The 25,576-nt window shown below is 41.3% G+C and overlaps 1 protein-coding gene across 5 annotated transcripts in view; it reads left to right on the top strand.

Annotated features, from left to right (window-relative positions):
- CSMD2 (CUB and Sushi multiple domains 2) overlaps window positions 1-25,576 on the top strand; it is a 984,984-nt gene that overhangs the window by 624,545 nt on the left and 334,863 nt on the right. For 4 of the 5 annotated variants that reach the window (XM_067473669.1, XM_067473670.1, XM_060784605.2 and 1 more), the window contains exon 13: window positions 7,938-8,120. The exons of the other annotated variant lie outside the window; for it this stretch is intronic. In XM_067473669.1, coding sequence (XP_067329770.1) covers window positions 7,938-8,120 — 183 coding nt within the window. The remainder of the gene's footprint in view (window positions 1-7,937; window positions 8,121-25,576) is intronic. 5 annotated transcript variants of the gene reach the window in all.

Genomic DNA, 25,576 nt, shown 5'->3' with positions numbered 1-25,576 from the left:
CTCATCTCCATTTCCAAGCCAAAGAACCAGCATTGTCCATAGACACCTCCAAGGTCATGTGGCCAGCATGACTGCATGGAGAGTTGTTACCTTCCCGCGAAAGTGGTACCTATTGAACTACTCACATGTGCATGTCTTCAAACTGCTAGTTTGGCAAAAGCTGGAGCTAACAGCAGGAGCTCTCCCTGCTCCCCAAATTTGAACTGGTGACCTTTCGGTCAGCAAGTTCAACAGCTTAGTGGTTTAACCCACTGCACCACCGGGGGCTCCTAAAATCTACATTTACCCTGTGTAAAATGATCATTTGACTGTTCAGAAAATTGCATTCCTTGATTCAGAAAATAATATTTCTCCGCAGATTTCTTATTTTCACAACAAATGCTGTTTCCTGTACCAAAAAATGCTGTTGTCTCTGCAAAACAACCCTGTTTGAGTTTTCTTCTAAATAGCATCCAAACTGTAACATCTTCCATACAGAAAACAATATGGAAATTCTTTGTAGAATAAGACCTTGCACAGAACCTCATTAGTTCAAGGTTCTTCTTGTTAGTGGTTCTCAGCATTTAAGAAGCACATTTTCACCAGTTTTCAAATGTATTTGAATATTTTTTCTATTCCTAGGTACAAATTGTTCTACTGTCACTACTCTTCTGTTATAATGAAGCATTTCGGTGCTTTAGGGTTTTCTGGCAGAAACTAAACTCTTCTGTCAACTTTCTGGTGATCATTTAATAGCAAGAGAAGTTAATTGCTCTTCCCCATCAGAACAGGGAGACGGATTTATGCAAATCCTGGATTAGATAATCCCATCAATAAAGAAGTTTTGGATTTGACATCAGAAATTGAAAAGGTACGGGGATGTTGGAAAGAAACTTTCCGTTCTCTTTTTCTGTTTTTGCGACGAGCAAACTGCAAAAACAAGGTGGTTGATCACAGATGAAGGGGATTTTTTTAAAAAAGGGAGAAAAAGCCCCAAAGTAAGTGGAACATGAGAGGGATTTGACATAGATTAATAGCAGCAACACACTGTAGAAGCCATGAAAGAGGGAGAAAACTCTCAGTGTTAATAGCAACAGGGAGAAAAAAGGAATCCTTTCAAAATAAAATGGAGCGTAAGCAGATAACAAGGGAAAATTGCACCGGCAATATCCGTGGATCCTGAATACAATTTGTCTTTTTCTAAGCAGTATATCTCTGCAGGGGGAAAATAGGATGGAAATAGAAGTAAAAGTGTCGGGTCGTGGTTTAAGAAATGCAAGGGGAAATGGATATCCTACCAGGTTGGAGTTCTGAAGTGATCCTGCCGTGGGCACAAATAAAGCACACAAAGGCATGCTTTCCTCCTGTTCCTACTGTTCAACTCATGCTTTGCATATTGTTCCATCGTTGGGCTTCATGCCAAATGAGATCTTATTATTATTTATTTATTAACTTTATTTATACCCCGCTAACATCTCCCGAAGGACTCGGGGCGGCTTACAAAAGGCCAAGGCCCTCAATAAAACAACAGCATAACAAATACAACAATAAAACTCATAAAGCAAAACAATAAACATTAAGGCAATAACAATAAACATTAGAACAATAACGCCACGACGCATTTAAAACTAAGGCCGGGCCAAATGTAATGAATAAAATTTAAAAAGTGCTGGACATGACAGGTGAAATGTATAGGTTTTTAGAGGTAGGTGCGGTGTGCAGACAATCTTAAATATCTAGTAAAGTGCATTTGGGACATGAACAGCCAGGTGTTCAAGCTCTTCCTAAAGACTGCCAACGTTGGGCTTGTCTGATGTCCTTGAGGGAGAGAGTTCCAGAGTCGGGGGGGGGCTACCACAGAGAAGGCCCTGTCCCTCATCCCCACCAACCGCGCTTGCGACGTAGGTGGGATCGTGAGCAGGGCCTCTCCAGATGATCGGAGAGATCATGTGGGTTCATATACGGGCCCCAACTCTGGCAGTCTTTAGGAGGACTTTGAAGACGTGGTTGTTCCAGTGTGCCTTCCCAGAATAATGATCCCATAGCATTTTTCCTCCAAAGCACTTTACATTTTAGGTCTGCTTGTATGTTTTCCACAAACGCCACTATCACCTTTTCGCCCATGCCCCGGCATTACTTCCAATTTTAACTTTACATTTGGCCTTCCCACAGTTTTAATTGTGTGTTGTCTTATTGTTAATTTTTGCATATTTTATTGTCTATGTTTTTATTTTTAATTGCTTGTATTGTTGTTATTATTGCTTGTATTGTTGTATTGGGCTCCACCTCATGTAAGCCGCACTGAGTCCCTTGGGGAGATGGTAGCGGGGTATACATAAAGTATAATAATAATAATAATAATTATTATTATTATTATTATTATTATGTTTTGCTAAAGGGACTTTGTAAATCTTCATTTCAAGTTGAGACCATCTTTTGCTTTGGGATTTTAGAGTAAGAGCAGATTTAAGCTTGCAATCATGCATCACAGTGCTCCAGAAATAATCCTTTATTCCATTTTTCTTAAACTTCTCTAAAAGTGAAACCTTTCTTCGAGGTGGAATGTGTGGTTGTGTCACATAGTTCTCAAACACAAATGATGTTTGTTAAGATCATGATCTTCCCCGAGGGCATCCATCTTATAAAAATAATCCGTGAACTCATTGGAAAGAGTTTTACATTGCCATGTAGTTCTATTTCCAGGAACAATTCTGGGTTTTGTTCTGAAAGATTGCGGTTTTGTAGCTTTCATCTGAAACAAAATATATTGGATTTGTAAGTCAGTGAGTTAATTACAAATTATGACAGGGTCAGTTTGTGGGTCACTATTCACAATGGGAACTTTCAGAAGAACTGGGTAGAAAACAAGTAGCTTGACAAATAGATATGAAGAAAGCTATTAATTGCCAATTCACAGAGCTATATTTTAAAATTAGAAGTTGCCATAGGTTAACTCTCTTTTCCCTTACCCTAACATGAGGAAATGATGGTGAATATGGGAAGCATGTGCCTATGGCGCTTTCTGTATGTTTTCATGCTAAAACAGCTCTGGTATTTAAGGCATTGATTTGGTGAAAAGTAGAGAACGACTAAGTTTAATGGTTGTATTCCCGCAGTGAGGAAGTCTTTGAAAACAATAGTAAGCCCAGCTTACCTGTCCAAACGTATATCTCCCTACTAACCATCTAAGAATCATAGTATCAAAGAGTTAGAAGAGACCTCATGGGCCATCCAGTCCAACCCCCTGCCAAGGAGCAGGAATATTGCATTCATATCACCCCTGACAGATGGCCATCCAGCCTCCGTTTAAAAGCTTCCAAAGAAGGAGCCTCCACCATACTCCGGGGCAGAGAGTTCCACTGCTGAATGGCTCTCACAGTCAGGAAGTTCTTCCTCATGTTCAGATGGAATCTCCTTTCTTGTAGCTTGAAGCCATTGTTTCGCATCCTAGACTCCAGGGAAGCAGAAAACAAGCTTGCTCCCTCCTCCCTGTGGCTTCCTCTCACATATTTATACATGACTATCATATCTTCTCTCAGCCTTCTCTTCTTCAGGCTAAACATGCCCAGCTCCTTAAGCCGCTCTTCATAGGGCTTGTTCTCCAGATTATTTGGGAAGGACCTGTTCTCGGTTCTGCCTTCTGCATAGGTGCAACTGGCAGGGATGAGAGAGAGGGCTTTCTCAGTGGTGGCCCCTCAGCTGTGGAATTCCCTTCCTAGGGATACTAGATCAGCCCCCCTCCCTCATATCCTTCCATAAAAAGTAAAAATGCGGCTTTTTGAACAAGCCTTTGGAAATGAAGAGTCCCTCTACGGAGATAGAGAAGATCAGGACATAAAAGTTTTAAATAAATAAACATGGAATTATTGAATATTGAAATGGCTCAAACGAGGCTAACTGAAGATTTTATTTACTATATTAGTATACCGCTCTTCTCAACCCTCAGGGCGACTCAGAGCGGTTAACAAAGCAAATACAATACTTAAACATGATAAAAACAGTTAAAAACAAGTTAAAAGAATAACATTATAACAATCAATAAACATCATAACATCTCATCTCGTCTCATAGTTAAAATCAAGATATTGGCTTTATATGTTATTAAAGGCCTAATGTATGTATTTTATTATTCTGTTTTAAATGTTGCTTTTAGTTGCTTATTGTTGAAGGCATCGAATGGCTGCTTGGCTGTAAAGCCACCTTGAGTCACCTCCGGGCTGCAGAAAGGCAGGGTAGAAATGTCGTAAATAAACAAATATTCGCAATTCACGGATTATTCTGCAGAAAATTCACACACACTTTGAGTCTGTATGTGTGCATATGTGTGGGAGTATTATCTGTACAGTAAAGCAAAAATGTGCTATTTGCTACACAGAAAATGCTGTTTTCAGTGAAAACAACCCTATATGTGCATTGGAATGATTCGTATCAGTCTATTACTATACTCTCATTGGGATTTCCCAAGTCTCAAGAAATGTGATTTGCAATTGTTTTCCAATTAGTTTGGAATATTTTTTTTTCTATTCTCCCCAAAGGGATTTCTCATTTACACATATTAAGAAAATAAATACCCAAAAGGAGTGTATTATGTCTTTGTGTGTGTAAGAGAGAAAAATGCCACCGTCTCCCAATCTAGGAGAAAAGTGAGATACAAATACAATTTATACCTGGAAACATTGGCGAGAATCATGTTGATAACCTTTTTTGCTAGTAGTTGTATCTTTCAGACATTTCACATTTCACGATTAAAATTGTGCTAGCAGAGCTATATTCTATGTAAGAGATATACAACCAGTTTCACTTTTCGAAGATGCATCTATAGTCTAGAACAGGGGTCCTCAAACTAAGGACCCATGTTCTAGACCCTGAGCAAGGGCCTTCCAAGGTCATTTACCCGGCCCTTGCTCAGGGTCAACCTAAGTCTAAAATGACTTGAAAGCACACAACAACAACAACAACAATCCTATCTCATCAGCCTAAAGCAGGGGTCCTCAAACTTTTTAAACAGAGGGCCAGGTCATAATACCTCAAACTGGTATCCTGGGATTTGTAGTTTGGTGAGACATTAGCAGCCTTTGGCAGAAAAGACTTTGTAAAACCAGAATTTTCCATAGTACTGAGCCAGGACAGCTAAAGTGCAGTCAAAATGCCTTCATTCTAGACCAGGGGTCCTCAAACTTTTTAAACAGAGGGCCAGGTCACAGTTCCTCAAACTGTTGGAGGGTCGGATTATAATTTGAAAAAAAAAAGAATAAATTCCTATGCACACTGCACATATCTAATTTGTAGTGCAAAAAACCCCTTTAAAACAATACAATAATTAAAACAAATATAAATTTATTAGTATTTCAATAGGAATTGTGGGCCTGCTTTTGACTTATGAGATAGGATTGTTGTTGTTGTTGTTGTTGTTATTCTTGTTGTTGTGTGCTTTCAAGTCATTTCAGACTTAGGTTGACTCTGAGTGAGGGCCGGGTAAATGACCTTGGGGGGCCATATGCGGCCCCCGAGCCGTAGTTTGAGGACCCCTGGCCTAAAGCAAGCCCACGCATCCCACTAAAATACTAATAAGTTTATATTTGTTAAAAATTGTTCTTCATTTTAATTATTATGTTGTTTTTTGCACTACAAATAAGATATGTGCAGTGTACATAGAAATTCATTCATATCTTTTTTCAAATTATAATCCGGCCCTCCAACAGTTTGAGGGACTGTGACCTGGCCCTCTGTTTAAAAAGTTTGAGGACCCCTGGTCTAGAATGAAGGCATTTTGACTGCACTTTAGCTGCCCTAGCTCAGTACTATGGAAAATTCTGGTTTTACAAAGTCTTTTCTGCCAAAGGCTGCTAATGTCTCACCAAACTACAAATCCCAGGATTCCAAAGCATTGAGCCAGGGCAGTTAAAGTGGTGCCAAAGCGTACTAATTCTGCAGTCTAGATGCACCCTAAGTCATTGTGCAACTGGAGCCCCCGGTGGCGCAGTGGGTTAAACCTCTGTGCTGGCAGGACTGAAGACCGACAGGTTGCAGGTTCAAATCCGGGGAGAGGCAGATGAGCTTCCTCTATCAGCTCCAGCTCCTCATGCGGGAACATGAGAGAAGCCTCCCACAAGGATGATAAAAACATCAAATCATCCGGGCGTCCCCTGGGCAACGTCCTTGCAGATGGCCAATTCTCTCATACCAGAAGCGACTTGCAGTTTCTCAAGTCACTCCTGACACGATAAAAAAAAATTGTGCAAGTTTATCCCCCAGCAAACTTTTGTGTGGGGCCTGTTCCCCAAAGAGCAATGGAAAACATCAAGACAATGCACATTGTGTTATAGGTAGTACAATGGTACAAGGGTTGTGTAGTGAAACTACAACACTTTTGGAAGCTACGCAACCCCTCTTTTGATTCAACGCCATTCTCTGACTCTTGGTGCATTAAAGGTGGTTTTTGATGTAGCTTAAAACAGACCAATTAGAACATCAGCTAAAATGGGATGAGCTCTAAAAATATCTCTAAATGTATTTTTTCAATAATTAATCAGTGGAAGATTCCACTTATAGCACTCGGAACAGTATAACTGTTCTGGTCCTTCACCATTAAAGTATTACATGCATGAGTAGGGAAAGATTTTCATTGGTTGATCACAACTTACTGCTTGCTTGTGTGTGTTTTTAATTATTTCCTGTTCATTTATTAGACACAGCTAAATCTCACCACAACACTCTAGCAGAAAAGTCAATGTATCTCACCCATTCTACAAATCCCAGGATTCGATAGCATGGAGACAATGCACTTGAAGTGCTATCAAAGTGCTATATCTGTGTAATGTGGATACATTCTAGGGCTGTATCCATACTGCAGAATTAATGTAGTCTGACAACACAAAAAAATCCCATGCTGTTAAATTCCAGGATGTTTATTTTTATGAGTTATTTAACTTTCTCTGTCTGGAAGTTCAAGTGCCACAACAAATCCCAGGATCGCTTATCATGGAGCCCATCGGGACTGTGGCGCAGCTGGTTGGGAGTAAGCTGCATTAAGATCACTACTGACCGAAAGGTCATGAGTTCGAAGCCAGCCTGAGTCAGAGTGAGTGTCCGACCAATTTGTATAGCTTGCTGTCGACCTTTGCAGCCCGAAAGACAGTTGCATCTGTCAAGTACCCCTTATGCAGGGAGGCAAATTTAACTAATTTATGAGGCCATAAAAATCTCCAGCAAGCATGCAAAGAATGAGGAAGTACTTCATCAGTGTCGCAAAGCGTCGGTGAAGGAACCGCTCCCCTGGTGGCCAAAATACCCTCAAGAAAATCTGGAATGTTAAACTGCCTCTATGTCTGTCTATATATATGTTGTGTGTGTATGGCATTGAATGTTTGCTATGCATATGTACATTATAATCCGCCCTGAGTCCCCTGCGGGGTGCAAATAAATAAATAAATAAATAAATAAATAAAGTGCTATACTTGTGGATGGTCTCTATGATGAATGGAAAGACTAGTGTCACTTCCCTGGCCAAATAAAAGAAAACAACAATAAACCTACCTTTTATATCAAGGATGGCAATCTGGTGATCCTTTCTTTTCCATCCTTGATGTTGATCAGCTCTGGAGAGCTTTGGATAGACCAGATTGGAAAATTGAGTTGAAAAGTGAATTCCCAGGAAGGGAATCAACTGAGTTAGAAATGGGACTGAAGATGTTAACATACCATCTGAGCAAGTAGGCATTGTAGATCTGCATAGAGGAGATGCATGGCCATTCTTACAGAAACGTCATCCCACTAGGAAAGTAGATGTATCTCCAACACATTATTCCAATAATCATAACAAACCAGGCTTCCTTAATGGTATTACACGTGGCATCAGGGGAAAAAATCCTGCAATCTCAAGAACCATCAATAAAAGGCGGGCACATACATGTCCCTTTCCCTCTACTTCTCTTCTTGTCTGTTTTTGTTTCTTTCAGAGATCGACCAAGGGGGCTGCGGAGATCCAGGGGTGCCAGCCTACGGCCGGAGAGAAGGCTCCACCTTTCGCCATGGGGACTCGTTGACGTTTGAATGCCAGCCTGCATTTGAACTGAAAGGACAGAAAACAATCACTTGCCAAAAGAGTAGCCAGTGGTCCTCTCTGAAACCAGTCTGTGTTTGTAAGTCTGAGAGAAGGGAAACCCCTTGAGTCATTTCCCATAGACAGTTGGAATGTTGTTCGGTACATTATGTAAATGCGTACTGGGTGGCCAAAGAGGGGTTGTTCTTTTAAAAAAAAGTTTATTTTTCTCACAATGTAACTTCTTCATGTCAGGAGTGACTTGAGAAACTGCAAGTCACTTCTAGTGTGAAAGAATTGGCCATCTACAAGGACATTGCCCAGGGGATGCCCAGATGTTTTGATGTTTTACCATCCTTGTGGGAGGCTTCTCTCATGTCCCCGCTTGGGGAGCTGGAGCTGACAGAGGGAGCTCATCCATGCTGTCCCTGGATTCGAACCTCTAACCTGTCGGTCTTCAGTCCTGCTAGCTCAAGGGTTTAACCCCTTGCGCCACTGAGGACTCCTACAACTGACAACTGACACAAAAAAAGAATGCATAAATGGAGGAGGGAATTAGATCTGCATATTTGTACCATGATCCTGTTGGTAGGAATAACTACAATGGCGTGGGATATAAGAATATTATGCCCATAGATGTTGCAATATTGGAGAGTAGTGTAGATACTTGTTACTGTCAAGAGAGTGAACTGATCTGTCACCTTCTAAACTACTTTCTTTAGCAAATGAGCTCTTCTCTTCCCCAACCGTCACTGTGTACCATGTCAAAACCAGCATGCTAGAGCATTGTATCTTGGTTCTGGTCACCAAGAAGATCCAGCTATGCATATAAAATACTTTATATAGAATTTTAGACACACAAAACAAGTATTTATCACCCCCTGCCAACACTTAGAATACTAGAAACATATGATTGGAGGGGATCCCTGAGGCTATCCAGTCCAACCGCATTCTGCCAGGAAAGAATACACAATCCTATGTTTCCCAACAGATGGTCATCCATCCTTTGTTTAAAAACCTCCTGAAAAGGAGACTACACTACTCTCCCAGGCAGCATATTCCCTTGTTAACAGCTCATTGCTTTTTTCAAGGCAAAAATAGCAACAAGGGAGAATCCTAAGTAAACATAGGTGAACATAGGTTCCATTTCCTTTTGTACTAGCATTGGGAAAGGAGACTGGATGAGTCAAATCAAATCAAATCATTTATTTCGGTCATTGACCAGCACAGGAAATAGAGTCACATTTTCATACAAACTTGGTATGTTTGGTACATTAAAAATATAAATATAACTACTGAAGCACAATTTGGGTGAGGGAGCAGAGGGGAAACAGGGTAAAAACATACAGTGCCCAGATCCATCACTGAATTGTAGATTCAGGGAAGAAGATTACTGGACACACAGTTAACTTTTGGGACTAGTCATTCCCTGACGGATTTTGTATGCTGCTGCACAGAACTTTGCAACATTGTAGGTTGTAGCTGAATTAATATCTGCAAGTAGCAGGGAGGTATAAAATTGTCCTGAATGGCCTGGGTGCTTGTATATCAGAGGTAAGATGAGCCTGGCACGGATATCCCTGTAGAACAGGCACTGAAGGAGCACATGTTCTATTGTTTCTACTTGACCCGAGTCACAGGGGCAGAGTCTCTCTGGGAAAGGGATCTTCTGGTAGTGGCCTTCGAGTACAGCTGATGGGAGAGCATGGCATCGAGCCAGGGTGAAGGCCCTTCGATGAAGAGGAACCTCTAAGTTTGTTAAATATGCCATAGGGGAGGCAAGATATCTGCTGTCTTCATTGATAAGGAAGGTTGGAACCGAGGCCAGATCTAGTTGTCGCTCTGTGTCTGTGATACGTTGTTTAATAAGTGCTTTGGCTTGATAGTAATCCATAGCGAGTAGTAGACCTGGAGAAAATCCCAATGAGGAGATTTTTGATGCTATTGTCTGTTTCCATGTGGATTGGAAGTCATCCTTCATGGTTAGTGGGGCAAGACCAAAGGGTGGACGGGATAGTCTGAGCCAGAGGTTGAGTATGGCCACCCACACCCTGGCCTCCACTCTCATAAAGCCCGTCTCTAGTCGCAGGGTGGAATTAGAAACGCATTTAGGTATCTGCAAGGCCGATCTCAGAAACTTTGACTGAACCAGCTCTAATGGAGCAAAACTGGGGAAGGGCCCAGCTGGATGAGTCTCACCTCTCCAAAGAGAAACTGGAACTGAGTGTCTACCTGACACCCAAAACCAATTTGGCTGGGAAGGCAGGGCAAACAGGTTAGCATGAAGGTTTTTGCAAACAGAATCATGGCAGGCAAAGCAACAGGGGTGTATACTCCCATCTCCTAAAACAAAAGAACAGCAGAGCACCATACGTAAACACCCAGGGAAATATATTTAGTTTATTTGCTTAAAGTATTTCTATGCCATGTTTTTCAGAGCAAATCCCTTCCCAGGTGGTGAACTAAGATAAGTAGAACTGAGGCAAAAACAGTAAAATTCAAATGAAGCAATCCAGTTACACAACGTAAAAGTAGGGACAGTTTCAAGCACGTCACAAGAAAATGTTGACTTAAATAATCGGTTTCAGTCATTTTAGGGGCCCTGGGAACTTTCAGGCAAAAAAAAGTATCAAAAATGTGAAGGAGGGGAAAATGGAAGTTAGCAGGAAGATCTTTTTTTAAAAAAAAAATCTTTAGTTTTATTTTAATCTCTCTGTGGAGAGGAATTTTTGCAATCTATTTAGAAAGTGAATTGTGGCTCCCAAAGACTTCCAGAAGGAGCCCATTCTTCTTTTTTCCTTCCCTTCTGGGTGTCTGAAGGCTTTAATGTCTGCAAAACAAATTAACACACATATACATAGTCTACTTTAAAACTAAGTATGGTGGAAACCTATCTATTCTCTGTGGAGAATATTAAAAAGACTTGAGACCACCACTAAGAAGACCTAAATCCAGTTTATTGTTGGAGGCTTTCACGTCAAGAATAACTTGTTGTTGTAGGTTTTTCGGGCCATGTTCTACAGCCCAAAAACCTACAACAACCTAAATCCAGTTGTTTAGCATAAGAAAAGTCAATCCATTGTATCAATGAGATTTGTAGAAGTGCTAATATGCTGTTTAGCAATTTATTTAATTGGTCTACTTTAGATGGTACTAGTAATGGGATCTATTGATCTATCCAAGAGACCAACTGGCAAGGCTAGTAAAGAGACTCTGGTCTCAAAATGTGGGCAGTTACTGGCAAAATTTATCTGCTACCTGTCTGTTGTGCTTATTAGACCACTTCTCAAATATCTAATTGTCTGTTTCCCTTCTTCTTCCAATCGATAGGGATAATTAGACATAAACTTAAGAAATTATAGAAGGAAAGATAAACAGTGTACTAAAGATAGACAACATATGCCTTTTTGCATTCTTTTCAAAGAGATGGAGTGGAGGAGGTTGTCCGAAGCTGGATCTATGATGCCATATAATCCAGTTTCTGAGTCTACACTGCTATATAATCCAGTTCAAATAAGATAATCTTGACTCACAATCTTGATTATATGACAGTGTAGATTGGGCCCAAAAGAAGCATCTCGGACTCCCTAAGAATAAGTGAAAGCATGGCATGGAAATGACTCCTCATTCAAGTCCATGAGCTCTCCTGATTTATTGTAAGGAAGTTAGGGACTTTGGAAATGGGAATATTGGAGGCATGTCTGGTGTCCCCACTTACGTGCCTCCACACTTTTTGCCATCCTTTGAGCATGGCTAGACAAACTCCACAAGGGTGCTCCTCCTTTAGGGTAGTGATTCCCAAGCTATAGTCTTCCAAGTGTTGGGACTTCATTATTCATTTATTTATTTCTACCTAACTTTTCTCCCGGCTTGGGACTCAAAGTGGAGACCAATGTATAAAAAGCAAAAAACATAACATACAATAAAAGTAGACAGCACCATCATCTCTCCAAAGTTTCAGCCACCTTTGTCAAAGGTTGGGATTTCTTGGAGATGAAGTGCAAAACATCTAAAGGACAAAAGTTTGGAACCTCTGCATTATAATACTCCACTAGATCTTTGCCAAAAGGCTCAGATGTGTTATAATAACTCCAAAGTGTAGTCCTTGCAAGGGAAGGTGAATAAGCAGAACGTGGAGATATTCAGTTTCTAACTTCGAAATGTCAATGAATATCTTTCAGCTGAGAGGCATTTTCAGTGGGTGGAATGTCTTCTAGAAGGTTTGGGCAACTTGACAGATAGACTCACTATGGTCTCCATCTCATAACCTCTTGCCCAAGGGTCCAGAAAATTGCTTTCTATTGATGCGTGCAGTCTCCACTGACAAATATTCAGGAGATGTATGAAAAGCAAGGGTCATGTCATTATTGTATGGATGAAATTGCATTTGTCTCATGAGAATCTTCTTTTCCCCATGACAGTTGACCTTCTCTAACCCTTTCATAGACTACAGCTATGTGATGGTTGAGCAAATCATGAAATAAGCAAGTGTGGGTTAAGCTCTTTGCAACAGTAAATCTAAGGAATCCTCTACCAACCATCTTTGTTAGCTGTGATTTTATTTATACAGCAAGATCCGTAGGGGATATGTTCCATTTCTATCTCCTGTGGATTCCAGAAACAGGGATAATACTAAATTGCTATATTTTTTTCCATCCCTTCACCTGCTGCCCCATAGATGGTGGGGGGACTTTCCTTTAACCACTTCCTTAACAAACACTTCCATAATAAGAGAAAAGTGGGAGGTCAACTTCTGGCCCTAATATACATAGAATCACATCGAAGAACCAAGAGATTCACAAACTACATTGTGGTGATCATGGGAAATCAAATAAACCCACAGATAAGTGAGTCTTGATATAGCTTATTTGAATAGACATTGGAGATTTAATATAGGCAATTACATTTTTTTAATTGAAACCTGGTTTTTGTAAGTGGATCATGCATGTTTGTCTTTTCCTGGTCTGTGACCTCCTCTTAATGGCTTTGTTCTTTCACTTAGATGTGAGTTTCCAACACTAAGAGCATTTCAAATGGCTGGCGTATTCAGCTCTCCACTAGATATGTGCATTTGGGGCAAACCTTGTCCTGTTTCGTGTCCTAGCTTTTGTTGGGGACTCCGATCCATTTTTTGTAAGCTTCATAAAATTGGGAGAGTGGTTTTTGTTTTTGTTTTTTCATTTCGGGCTCAAAAAATCAGACTATTATAAGAGGGGGCTTCCTACCCACTGGCTCTCCTTCCCGGTCTGCATTTTTCTTATCTGGCACCTACTGTTTCTACTGTAGAGTAAGAGGTACTCAGCTGTAAGCACTGACAGGCTTGTGTGCTTTCTGGGCCTGCCTGCACACTCTGCCACACGCACACTCTCTTTGGAAAGAGCGCGTGTGTGTGGTGGGATGTGCAGGCACATCTGGAAAGTGCATGTCCCTGCCAATTCTTGTAGCCGAGCTCCTCTTACTCTAGAGTAAGAGGCACTTAGCTGCAGGGACATTCTGAGAGTGCATGTGTGGCGGGGTGTGCAGGCAGGCCCCAGAGCATGCCTGCAGCCAAGCTCCAGGCCTGCACACCCTAACACACATGCACTCTCTTTCCAAAATAAGGAGGCATCTTCTGATGGATGATGGGGGGGCTTCCCATTTCGTGCTTCTGGAGAAACAGAAGACACGAAAGAAATGGTAGAAACGCATTTCGCGTACATGTCTACTTTCCATCATCTTTCTTTCGATTGTTCATTTCTTCTTTGTTTTGAATGCATTTGGGTTCATATGAGTCCCTGAGACCCTTGAGATGGAGGAAACTCTGAACAGTTCTATCTCCTGAGAAGAATGTGTGTATATATTTGAAACCAAGAGGAACAATGTGCCTTGTTCATGACCAAGGGAAATCTTCAAGGGTACATAGGTGTCTGGGCATACAATAAATCTGACCTCTGTCCTAAATATCTTCTCTAGACAATGTAAGATGCTTCTGACAGCAACAATCGAGATATTGTGATGGTGCAATAGCTTGAAAAAGTAGAACAAATGTATATAAATATAGTGTGGAACGTGAACTATGAGGTCCTCTTCATTGGGCACCTGTACTTTTTGTTGTGGTTTGAGAATCTTATATCGTGTGCCTGTGTCTCCCTCATCTGAAAAAGCCAGGGGACAAGGGGGAGGAATAAGTTATGTTCCATCTTCTCTGTTCTGTTATCTACTCTTATCAAACCTTATAACATAAATCAGTATGTTTACATGAAAATGTGGTACTAGCAATAAGATGATGAGATATTTTGTTGGGTAACTTACATGCAAAGCATTTCTGAAAATTTATGGCAAGGCATTTTTTTCTTTTGTTCTCTCATGGTAGGATTAAAAATGTTCTGACAGTTCTCCCTACAGCTTCAGATTGCTGGAACTCCTTCACATTTTTTGCATTTTAGGACTATTTTTGTGAAAATTTTGTGAAGGACGTTTCTGTGTCAAATGTTTTGTTCTTGTATAATGTTGTGTTTGAAAGGTATAAGGTTTAGGTAGCTCCCAAAAAGAAGTGCTAGGTTGTCGTTTGTTAGTAGTGTTCTTGTATTAGGGTAAAAAAATTATATGGAAGATCACTTTTGAAAAGATTGTTTGACATGTTCTCTCTAAAAAAATTTCTCAGGTCAAAATGTTCTTTCCTGTTAAGGTAAAATATAGTTACATTTGCACTGGGTAGTAGATGTTATAAGGTAAGAATCTGCTGGGGGAGGGGAGGGAGAGAATGGGATTCTGGGAGTGGTGGAACATCTCAATAGATTTTGAAAGTGCAATTCTATGGAAGTTAGTAATGGGGATTGGGAGCTGAGTCTGTTAAATTTGGAATTTGAGTGATTTAGGTCAGTTAATCATAATCAAAGAGAAAGTTAGGCAAAGTAAGAATTAGTTAGGGTATGGGTAAGAGAAAGAGTGAGAGATACATCCTAGAGTTAGCATCAGTTAGGTTAATAGCTACTAAATAAGCAATCTGTGATGCAATTTCTGTTTACTAGATCATTGTTTTTGTAGGATACACCTGAACCTCTAAGGATGTTATGCACTGGCAAACTTGAGTCCAGGCATGATGGCAGTGTTTTAAATACAGGATGGTAGTGTTCAATAGGGGTGAATAAAGTCTTCCACATGAACTGAAATGATGTCTGAAAGGTCTCCACAATTGGGACCATGGCAATATGGTAGAAGGAGGTCCTTATATTGGAGACAGAAAGGGAAATAAGTGAAATCTATCACATTTGGTGGCAAGGGGTAATGGAACTCATATTTGGTGGCCATGGAGAAGCGATACGTTAAAAACCTCACAGGTCCCAAAAACAGGTTCCCACCATAGTGGGAGGGGGTTTCTAGGTTCTCCAACATGACTATATGGTCAACTTCTGCTGGAAGCTAACCATAGAATTATGTGGGAAGACCTAGAGAACCCTAGATAAATGTTCTCTCTAGAAATCTAACTCCTCCAATAAAACTGGAAGTAGTTGACAATAAAGTCACGCTGGAGTACCTAGAGAAAGCATTTTCTAATCAAATCCATGAATAATCAGATCTACAAAAGATATAACTGGAAACATGGGGAAACAACACTATAATTTCTTCTTTGTTGTTTTTAGGCAGCAAGCAAAAGCTGTGTATTTCAATAGTCCTCTGGGCTCTTTGAGTTTTTGGAGAAGGGGTTGTCGTCATGTTTGACGTTCCTGCTAGATTTTTTGATATTGTTATTATTACTGCCAACTTAATCAGTGTCTTTTCTTCTTCTTTTGTGTGGCTTTCTTTTGCTGTTTGATTAGTTTGAAGTTTGTGATTTGACTACTCCCTTGATTTCATTTTAAAGCCGTGAACTACCTTATGGATCTTGGTTTGTTTGTTTGTTTTTTGATCAAAAGACAGGATATTAATACTCTAACAGTGTTAATAAAATATCCCAAGACATAAAGAATGTTCGCAGCCTGGGTTGTAATGTTTATGTCTGGTATTGTCCCATTTTGTTTCACTGCTTAACTTGCTACATACCGACCCAAAGACCATCATCTGTGTCTGCAATATTAGAGTTGTCTTTGTGTAGTTAGACACTTTGGGACTTCCTTTCCTCCAAGGAGTTCAAAGTACTATCAGTCATTCTTCCTTCCAGTTATTTTAGCCTCATAACCGAGTAAATAGAGTTGTTAAAGGGACTGACCCAAGTAAGGTGAGGGGAAAAGATTTCTAGAAGTACAAAGAGATTCTCATTCTTTTTTGTTTATAGTTTACCTGCATATTTTCAGTTTTGCATCCAAACTCTCTCTTGAAATATTCCACGTTTCCTTCCCCCTCATCCTCACATTGGTTACATGTCACATCTAAGATGCGTCCACACTGTAAATTTAGTTTTACACCATTTGTCATGGTTCAGAATTATGGGATTTGTTGTTTCATATGGTCTGTAGCCTGCTCAGCCAAAGAGTTACTGGTGCCTCACCAAACTGCAGCTCCTCGGATTGCATTTAGCCATGGCAGTTCAAGTAGTGACAAACTGAATTAATTCGCCAATGTATATGCATGCACCCTTGGTTTTCTGTTCTCTCTAATTATGAGAGCTGCTGATTAGGACGTTAATGTCATGAATCAACTTGTAAATATGACTTAGTAAGCAAGCTAGGATTGAAGAATCATTATCTGCCGGTTGTTTTGAAAGGCTGATGCATTTGAAAATGGTTGTGGTTGTAATTCCACTCTTTGAGCACAACTGAAAAAGCAATACATCGGGTCTACAGATTACCTTTCCACAGGCTTATATCCAATCCCCTTAAGCCTTATTACATTTATTGATGGTCTCAAGAATAAGCCCCCTGTCGCACGGGTATTCCAAGACATTCTCATAGAAGCAGATATAGTTCTGAAATATATGTCCCAGCATGATCATCAGTTTGCCATGTAAGTTCAAACTGCTGGTCTGTGTAGACTTTGTCATCTTCAGTGCTGAGCCTTTCATTATTATTGTTTTTTTCTTGTTTTTAATGTCAGTGTTTAGCGGTAATGGTTGGGAAATGAACCTTTGGCTCCATGCTTTTTTTCCCCCATTTCTTCTCACTATAAAAAGGAGGATATAAGAACTATTATTTTATTTATTGCAGTTGTAGTTTGTGCTTCATTCTTATAGTTGTAAGCATAGGCCGAGCTCAGGAAGGCTGTTCTGAACTGAGAGTTGCCCCCTAAAGCATCAGAAATGCAGGATAGAAATTAGTCTGTAGGGGATACCTACAGATATAGGTATCCCCTATATAAGCCATTATTTATGGCTTACTGTGAACTCTATAGAAATAAATGGCTTCTGGTGGGAAAATGCCATAGAGTTGCACTAGAGGACCTATAGAAAACATCTCTCTGGCATTCATATCCTCAAGTAAAACTCTATCCTCCACTTCTGATGGAAACATATCATAGAACCACATTGGAGGACCTAGAAGATGCCTAGCGATAACACATTTTTTCAGACATGGATAAGTAGAAATTTATGGGAGGGAAGCATAATTCTTATTTGGAAGGACAATGGCCTCCTTTGACCACCAGCCCTGTAGCTACACTCTGCTCCATTTCATCAGGCCCTTCCTCACAACTAGTTTCTTCATTGGTTCTACATTTTTCACCACGTCTGCTGTTGTAGGTTTTGGGGTGGAAAAGAAAATGATGTGGGTGGGAAAAGCAAGATGTCTTTATGGTGGTGTACCATAGTGTATTTGTTGCTGTTAATTGCTATCCAGTCAGCTTCGACTCATGGTGACCCCATGAATGAAAGGTTCTGCTCAGGTCTTACAGGGTCATGGCTTTCTTGACTGAGTCTATCCAACTGTAATGCAGTCCTCTTTGATTCCTTCTACCTTAAAAGGCATTACTGTATTTTCTAATGAGTCTTGTCTCCTCATGATATATATATTGACAGTGCAAGAATCTCAGTTTGTCATCTTAGATTCCAAGAGTTCAGGCTTTATTTCCGCTAATACTTTTGTGAGTCCATGATATCCAACCATGGAACTCCCTCTCCATTATATTTCAAATAAGTTTATTTTTTTCCCTTCATTGTCCAGATTTCACAACCATATGCAAAAAATATAAATAAAATGACATAGAGCATCTCAAAATCCCCACCTGACCCATAAAGGCATGATGGCATGCTTCTTTTTTCAACAAGATGTTTCCGAGGATTTGGGTTTCCTAGTTCTTGCATTGGGGCTGGGGGATGGTGGTGATGGCTCTAACAAACATATTTGATCAAACCTGAAATGGGATCTCCTGTTTACCTAACTTTAGGAATGTTACAAGTATCTGCATCTCAATTCTGTTGAGTTTCTCTAATCCCATCTGCATTTTCTTCCTATCCTTTCTTCATATTGGGTTATGAGACTTTGGTGTGGATCCAACTGTGGTGCTATACTTGTGCAACTCCCTCTCTTTCCAAACTTATCCAATACTGTCTTGAACATATCTCTTTAAATGTAATCTCTTTTCAAAGCAAAAGATGGATATTTAACAGACTAAATATCTTGTGTTGGTTAGACCTTCTCCAGTGATGATGTGACTGATGTTAGTTGGCATGCTTTACAGTAATAAGCTAATATTTGTTTGTGCTGGGGTCTTCTGGCAGTGTGGACCTATATCTTTAAGAGCCTGGGAGTTTAGAACATTGTGCCTTTCTTCCTTCTCTAGCCCTCTCCTATGGTTCTCATTACCACCTCAGCAGGGTTGCATATTACATGAGGGATCAATTACAGTGTAATATGAATTCACATATATAGACAGACCTCCACATTTGCTGGGAATAATAGTACAAGATTCCCCCCCCCCCCCCCAAAAGTGGGAAAACCGCAAATAGGAATGTCTAGGTCCTCCAACACACTACAGACAGCTTCTGGGTTGTTCTGGAAGACCTACAACTGTCCAGTTGTAGGTCTTCCAGTACATCACAGGTCTACAGTCAGCTTCCAGCAGAAGTTGACCATAGACTTGCACTGGATGGAGCACCTAGCAATTCTTATAGAGAACATATTAATCAAATCCATAAATAATCAAATCCACAAAAGCAAAACCCACAATGGGTGGAAAGGGGGAATCTGGAACCCTGTTTTGCTTACGTAATATGAAAAATGTCCACTCGAAGCATGCCATAGGTTTACATAGGAAAATCTAGCAATAATTAGAAAAGTCTTCTCTCTAAACTTCTAGTACAATTCTATGGTCTGCTGTAGGTGGAACTTCAACGGATGTTGACCATAGAATTATAGAGGTCTAGAGAGATGTCTTTTCTACGATATTCAGAGTTCTTCACATAAAACTGAAACTGTGTTCATTGAGCTCATGTAATAAGATCTATCATACTTCACTCTTTCTTGTTTTATACATGTGATAGCAGCTTCTCGCAGACTTTTGTTGTCTGTGCTTATCTCTAACAGCTGTCATGTAGGAGGGCCAAGGAAACAAGAGAAGGAATTCTGATAAAGGATAAATGGTTTCTTGGAAGGGGGCAGGAGCCCTCTCATCATGCCATGTTGATGTTCATGGTTCAGCCAGTTCCCCTCTTTCTTGAGGTGCAAGACATACCCTAAGTGACCTGCGTGTTTTGAAGGGGCACTGAAGGAGAGGCAGTGCCAAGAATAAGCATCTGCCAATGTGTGAGAGAGTGAAAAGGAGGCCACCCAGCAGAATTGTGGGTGGATATGTTTTTTCACTCCACCAATGCTAATTTGGACCTAGGCTTTTGTGATTTTTTCTGCTTCTAAAATTCATTTGCTCATTCCACCTCATTTTTGTATATGTTTAAACAGCAATTTATCTCATTTATGTAACTGCTCTCCATTGACTCAAGTCTATTTCTGCATTTTCTCCCAATTATGCACATTGTAGTGGTTTGCATTTTTAGCCTCCGGAATTGCTTTGCATGTACTTGGACATGTCCTGAAACCCTCACAAATGTGTTAATGTTTGAGGCCATGGGCCTAGAAGCTACATAAATGCTCTTTATTTCAGCCTTTGGACTCCCATTACATTCTTCCGTGCCTAACCAAATCTAGAGAGGAGAGTGTTTGAGGTACATAGCTCTACCTTGGAGTATTGGGCCCATTCAGACTAATGCCCTTCTCCCAAATTGCAGGACGTCATTGAAAAAAAATCATGAAAAAAGTCAGATGGTATACTGTTAAGTGAGACATAATGGTATACATTGTGCTATGCATGTGAAGTGATTTTTCAGACAGCTGGTAGAGTTTATAAATGGAGCTGACAGAATAGATGGATGTAGATAGAGTATAGATGAATTCTTTCACACACAATACTATAACAGGTTGGAGAGCCAACGTGGTGTCATGATTTGAGCGTTAGATTATGATTCTGAAGATTGGGTGACCTTGATCATACCATACTCTTTCAGCCTTGGAGGAAGGCTGAACTAATCTCACCTCTGAACTAATCTGAACTCCAGATTATGAGTCTGGAGACCATGGTTTGCCTTTGTTGTTGTTCATTCGTTCAGTCGCTTCTGACTCTTCGTGACCTCATGGACCAGCCCACGCCAGAGCTCCGTGTCGGCCGTCACCACCCCCAGCTCCTTCAAGGTCAGTCACTTCAAGGATACCATCTATCCATATGGCCCTTGGTCGGCCCCTCTTCCTTTTTCCTTCCATTTCCCCCAGAATCATTGTGGTTTGCCTTAGAGTTGCCATAAACTGTGCCTTCAAGATGCTTCCAGTTTATGGCAACTCTAAGGCAAACCACAATGATGCTGGGGAAAATGGAAGGAAAAAGGAAGAGGGGCCAACCAAGGGCCATATGGATAGATGGTATCCTTGAAGTGACTGACCTTGAAGGAGCTGGGGGTGGTGACGGCCGACACGGAGCTCTGGCGTGGGCTGGTCCATGAGGTCACGAAGAGTCGGAAGCGACTGAACGAATGAACAACAACAAAGGCAAACCATGGTCTCCAGACTGATAATCAAGCACTCAACCCACTATGCTGACCCATACATGCTGTGAAAACTACCTCTAAACAACACTTCTGTACATGATACATTGGAATGTCATCCATGCACATTGACCATTGATACACATATTAATCTACATAGGCATTCAACAGTAAGTTTGCATGATGTAACTCCAACAGGTCATATTTACCATAGATTGAAGATCGTGGTGATTTCGTGGCTTGGCACATCTTGGCTTGAGTGAGACTGCATTGGGCTAGTATGCATCAGTTCTAAAACTATTGAGACTTAAGTTTTGACATTTGTCTGGATTGTTACATTCACAATAAGTTTCACACTGATAAGTACTGTGGACCCTTTGAGCTTCTCCAATGGGGAAATTATATGGGGGAGGCAAATGGGTCCACTGGTTTGGGATCTTAGTCTCAATTTTTAAAATGCTTTTCATTTGGGGGAAACTATTTGTGGGATATGACTTAGTAAAATGGAGAGATAACTTATAGTTTATATTGAAACTTTGATTAGACACACCGTTTCACTGACATTGGAGGCAACAGTCTCAAATGGCTGTCTGGGTGCCATTGATGGAGTTGATTTTATTTATCGTGTCAGGCAACCGAACAGTAGTATTACATTTTTGACATAACAAACAAACAAACATACAAAAGACACAAATTTTGCAAACTTGGTAGTTGATTAGATGTCCTTTGACCAGTATCTGGCCACTTGGAGTGCTTCTGATGTTGCTGCAAGAAGGTCCTCCATGGTGCATGTGGCAGGGCTCAGGTTGCATTGCAGCAGGTGGTCTGTGGTTTGCTCTTCTCCACACTCGCATGCTGTGGATTCCACTTTGTAGCCCCATTTCTGAAGGTTGGCTCTGCATCTCGTGGTGCCAGAGCGCAGTCTGTTCAGCACCTTCCAAGTTGCCCAGTTTTCTGTGTGCCCAGGGGGGAGTCTCTCATTGGGTTTTTTTTTTTTATCGTGTCAGGAGCGTCCTGTTGTGAGAGAATTGGCCGTCTGCAAGGATGTTACCCAGGGGACGCCTGGATGATTTTTGATGTTTTATCATCCTTGTGGGAGGCTTCTCTCATGTCCCCGCATGAGAAGCTGGAGCTGATAGAGGAAGCTCATCCGCCTCTCCCCGGATTCGAACCTGAAACCTGTCGGTCTTCAGTCCTGCCAGCACAGGGCTTTAACCCACTGCACCACCGGGGGCTCCACTCATTGGGTATCAGCCATTGATTGAGGCTCTGGGTTTGAGCCTGCCACTTTTGGACTCTCGCTTGCTGAGGTGTTCCAGCGAGTGTCTCTGTAGATCTTAGAAAACTATTTCTTGATTTAAGTCGTTGGCGTGCTGGCTGATGCCCAAACAAGGGATGAGCTGGAGATGTCACTGCCTTGGTCCTTTCACTATTGGCTGCTACTTCCCGGCGGATGTCAGGTGGTGCAATATCGGCTAAGTAGTGTAATTTCTCCAGTGGTGACACCCCATGATAATGCAATATGTCTCATTAAGAGCCACATCCACTGTTTTAGTGTGGTGAGATGTGTTCCACACTGGGCATGCATACTCAGCAGCAGAGTAGCATAGCACAAGGGCGGATGCCTTCACTGTGTCTGGTTGTGATCCCCAGGTTGTGCCAGTAAGCTTACGTATGATATCGTTTCTAGCACCCACTTTTTCCTTGATATTCAGGCAGTGCTTCTACAGGTCAGGGCATGGTCCAGAGTGACTCCCAGGTATTTGAGTCCTCTGCAATGCTCCAGTGGGATTACTTTCCAGGTGATCCTTAGAGCTCGGGATGCTTGTCTCTTCTTAAGGTGAAAGGCACATGTCTGTGTTTTAGATGAATTAGGGATCAGCTGGTTTTTCCTGTAGTAGGCAGTAAGAGCACCTAGAGCTTCGGAGAGCTTCTGTTCAACCACCTCAAAGCTCCCTGCTTGAGCAGTAATGGCACGATCATCAGCATAGATGAAGCTCTCTGTCCCTTCTGGCAGTGGCTGGTCATTTGTGTAGATGTTGAACATGGAGTTGATGAGACCCTAGAATTGAACAAAACAGAAAGGAGGATTAAGAGAAAAAAAGTGGAGAAAAGAAAGTACTGAGGAGAAGAGGAGGAGGAAGAGAAAAAGAGTCCAAAAGGAAGGGGAAACTGGATGCAGAAGCATACAAAAACAGAGAGATGCATGCAATGAGGAATTTTAATCCCAACCCTTTGACTGCAGCTGTCGAGTTCTGCGTATGTTTAATAGCCATGAAATCAATTCTCTGTTTCGTTTTCCCTGGTGTTCATCTTTATTGTTTCCTTGACCTCTGTCAGGAGAGTCAGTGCAAAATAGCTATGCATGCATCCTAGTCGGGGGAATAAAGGAGGGTCGGGTAATTTCTCCAGCTGGTCTGTTTTGCAGCGTAGGTGGAACACAGTGTCTGCTTGTTTATTTGAGCGGCCAGCCTCCAGCTTTTTCTTGTGCACTTTTTTGCCTGGAAGATCATCAAGATATTAAGCTTGGGAATAGTTGAATAAAGGGCTCCTTCTAGTAGATATAACCTTTGGGCAATTGCCAGGATAAGTGGTTCCTTTCTTTAAAAACCCACAATAGGCAACTGGGGTTTGAGGTTCATTCTTCAGCTTCCCTGCTGTCCTCACAACCTCTGAGGATGCCTGCTATAGATGTGGGCAAAATATCATGAGAGAATGCTTCTGGAACATGGCCATAAAGCCTGGAAAACTCACAGCAATTCAGTGATTCTGACCATGAAAGCCTTCGATAAGGAGAGAGGTCATCCGGAGTTTTGGAATTGGGTGCCATCTCTATGCAGATGACACGCAACTCTACTACTCTTTTACACCGAACTCCAAGGAAGCCTCTCGAGTGCTGGACGAGGGCCTGGCCGCTGTGGCTGGCTGGATGAGGATGAACAAGCTGAAGATTAATCCTGACAAGACAGAGGTCCTCCTGGTCGATCGTATACCAGATCGAGGTATAGGGTGGCAACCTGTGCTGGACAGGGTTACACTCCCCCTGAAGTCACAGGTCCGCAGTTTGGGTGTCCTCTTGGACTCATCACTTACGTTTGAAGCTCAAGCATCGGTGGTGGCCGGGAGGGCCTTTGCACAATTGAAACTCGTGTGCCAACTGCGACCGTACCTCGTGAAGGCGGATCTGGCCAGGATAGGCCATGCCTTAGTCACCTCCAGATTGGACTACTTTCAGTCGAAGCTGAAAGGCTGTTAGGAATTGTGGGAGTTAAGGTCCAAAACTCCCCGAGGACCAAAGTTTGCCCAGGTCTAGGTCAGGGGCGTGAAGTTGCTTGAGGGCAGAGGCCAATGTAGATGGGCTCCACCCAAAGCATTTTCCCGAGGTTTCAGGCGGGATTGAATCCAATTGACCTCCTTCACTGAAAACTTGGTTATTCCAATGCGCCTTCAGTGATTGAACGTAAGGTACTCCCTAACCAAAAAGCCTTGCACTAAATGACCTCAGTAGCACTTTATTTATGGTTTGTGCAATTAAATCTTTCCTCATCCCCAGACCCCTCTCCCGATGTTTGACATTGTCCTATCTCCCATTGTTTTAAACCTTTATAATTTTATCCTGAATTTGGCCCTGCCCAATGAAATCTTTTGCGTTTTAATGTCTGATTTTATATTGTTGTGTTGCTATTATATTGTTTTGCATTTATGTATTTTATTTTTTTGGTTTTATTATGTTCTCGTATTATATTGTTGTGTAATGTACTGATGGGAGTGGCCTCATGTAAGCCGCACCGAGTCCCCTTGGGGGAGATGGAGCGGGGTATAAATAAAGTTTTATTATATTATTATTATTTCACCAGGAAAACAGGACAAGTTGTGACAACACTTTCCTCAGGTATGATATCTGTCATGTGGGACATGACTGGTATTTTGGAATTTATTGCATGTCATGGCATCAATGTATTTTTTTAAAAAAATGATGGGAACGGTATGCTATTATGCGCGCAAGAATTGTGTCAGTTTACTATGCTAGAGTCGCAAGCAATGTAATTCTTCTCTAAGTTTCTTTTTGAACTAAGCAGTGAGCAATTTCGACAATTTTCTTCTCACGCATGTTTTAGTCCATATTTACTATTTATTTATTTGCTTTATTTATATCCCGCCTTTCTGTACCCCAAGGGGGACTCAAGGTGGCTTACATGTGGCACCTCCAACAGTGCCTTAAAGCATACCATGTTAACTAAAAATAAATTGGATTAAAATTAATACATATTGAATATAATTAAAATACATTCAGATGTTAAACACGCCATCCAGGGTCAGAATCTAAGTCCATTCTGTAGTCAATTGCACATATTCCACATTAAAAGTACTGCACTGCACTATTTTTCAAAAGCCTGCTCCTACAGCAGGGGTTTTACTCTCCTTCTGAAGCCTAAAAGGGAGAGGGCTGATCTGATATCGCTAAGGAGGGAGTTTCAGAACCAAGGGGCCACCACTGAGAAGGCCTTGTCTCTCGTTCCCACCAGCCGCGCTTGTGAAGAATTTATTATTATTATTTATTTGCTTTACTTCTATACCGCCTTTCTCCGCCGAAATGGTGACTCAAGGCGGTTTAC

The sequence above is a fragment of the Anolis sagrei genome, chromosome X, assembly GCF_037176765.1.
Source record: "Anolis sagrei isolate rAnoSag1 chromosome X, rAnoSag1.mat, whole genome shotgun sequence".
In the NCBI taxonomy this organism is placed as follows: domain Eukaryota; kingdom Metazoa; phylum Chordata; class Lepidosauria; order Squamata; family Dactyloidae; genus Anolis; species Anolis sagrei.
The sequence above is the reverse complement of the archived record's forward strand: the minus strand, read 5'-3'. Positions and strand labels throughout refer to the sequence as shown.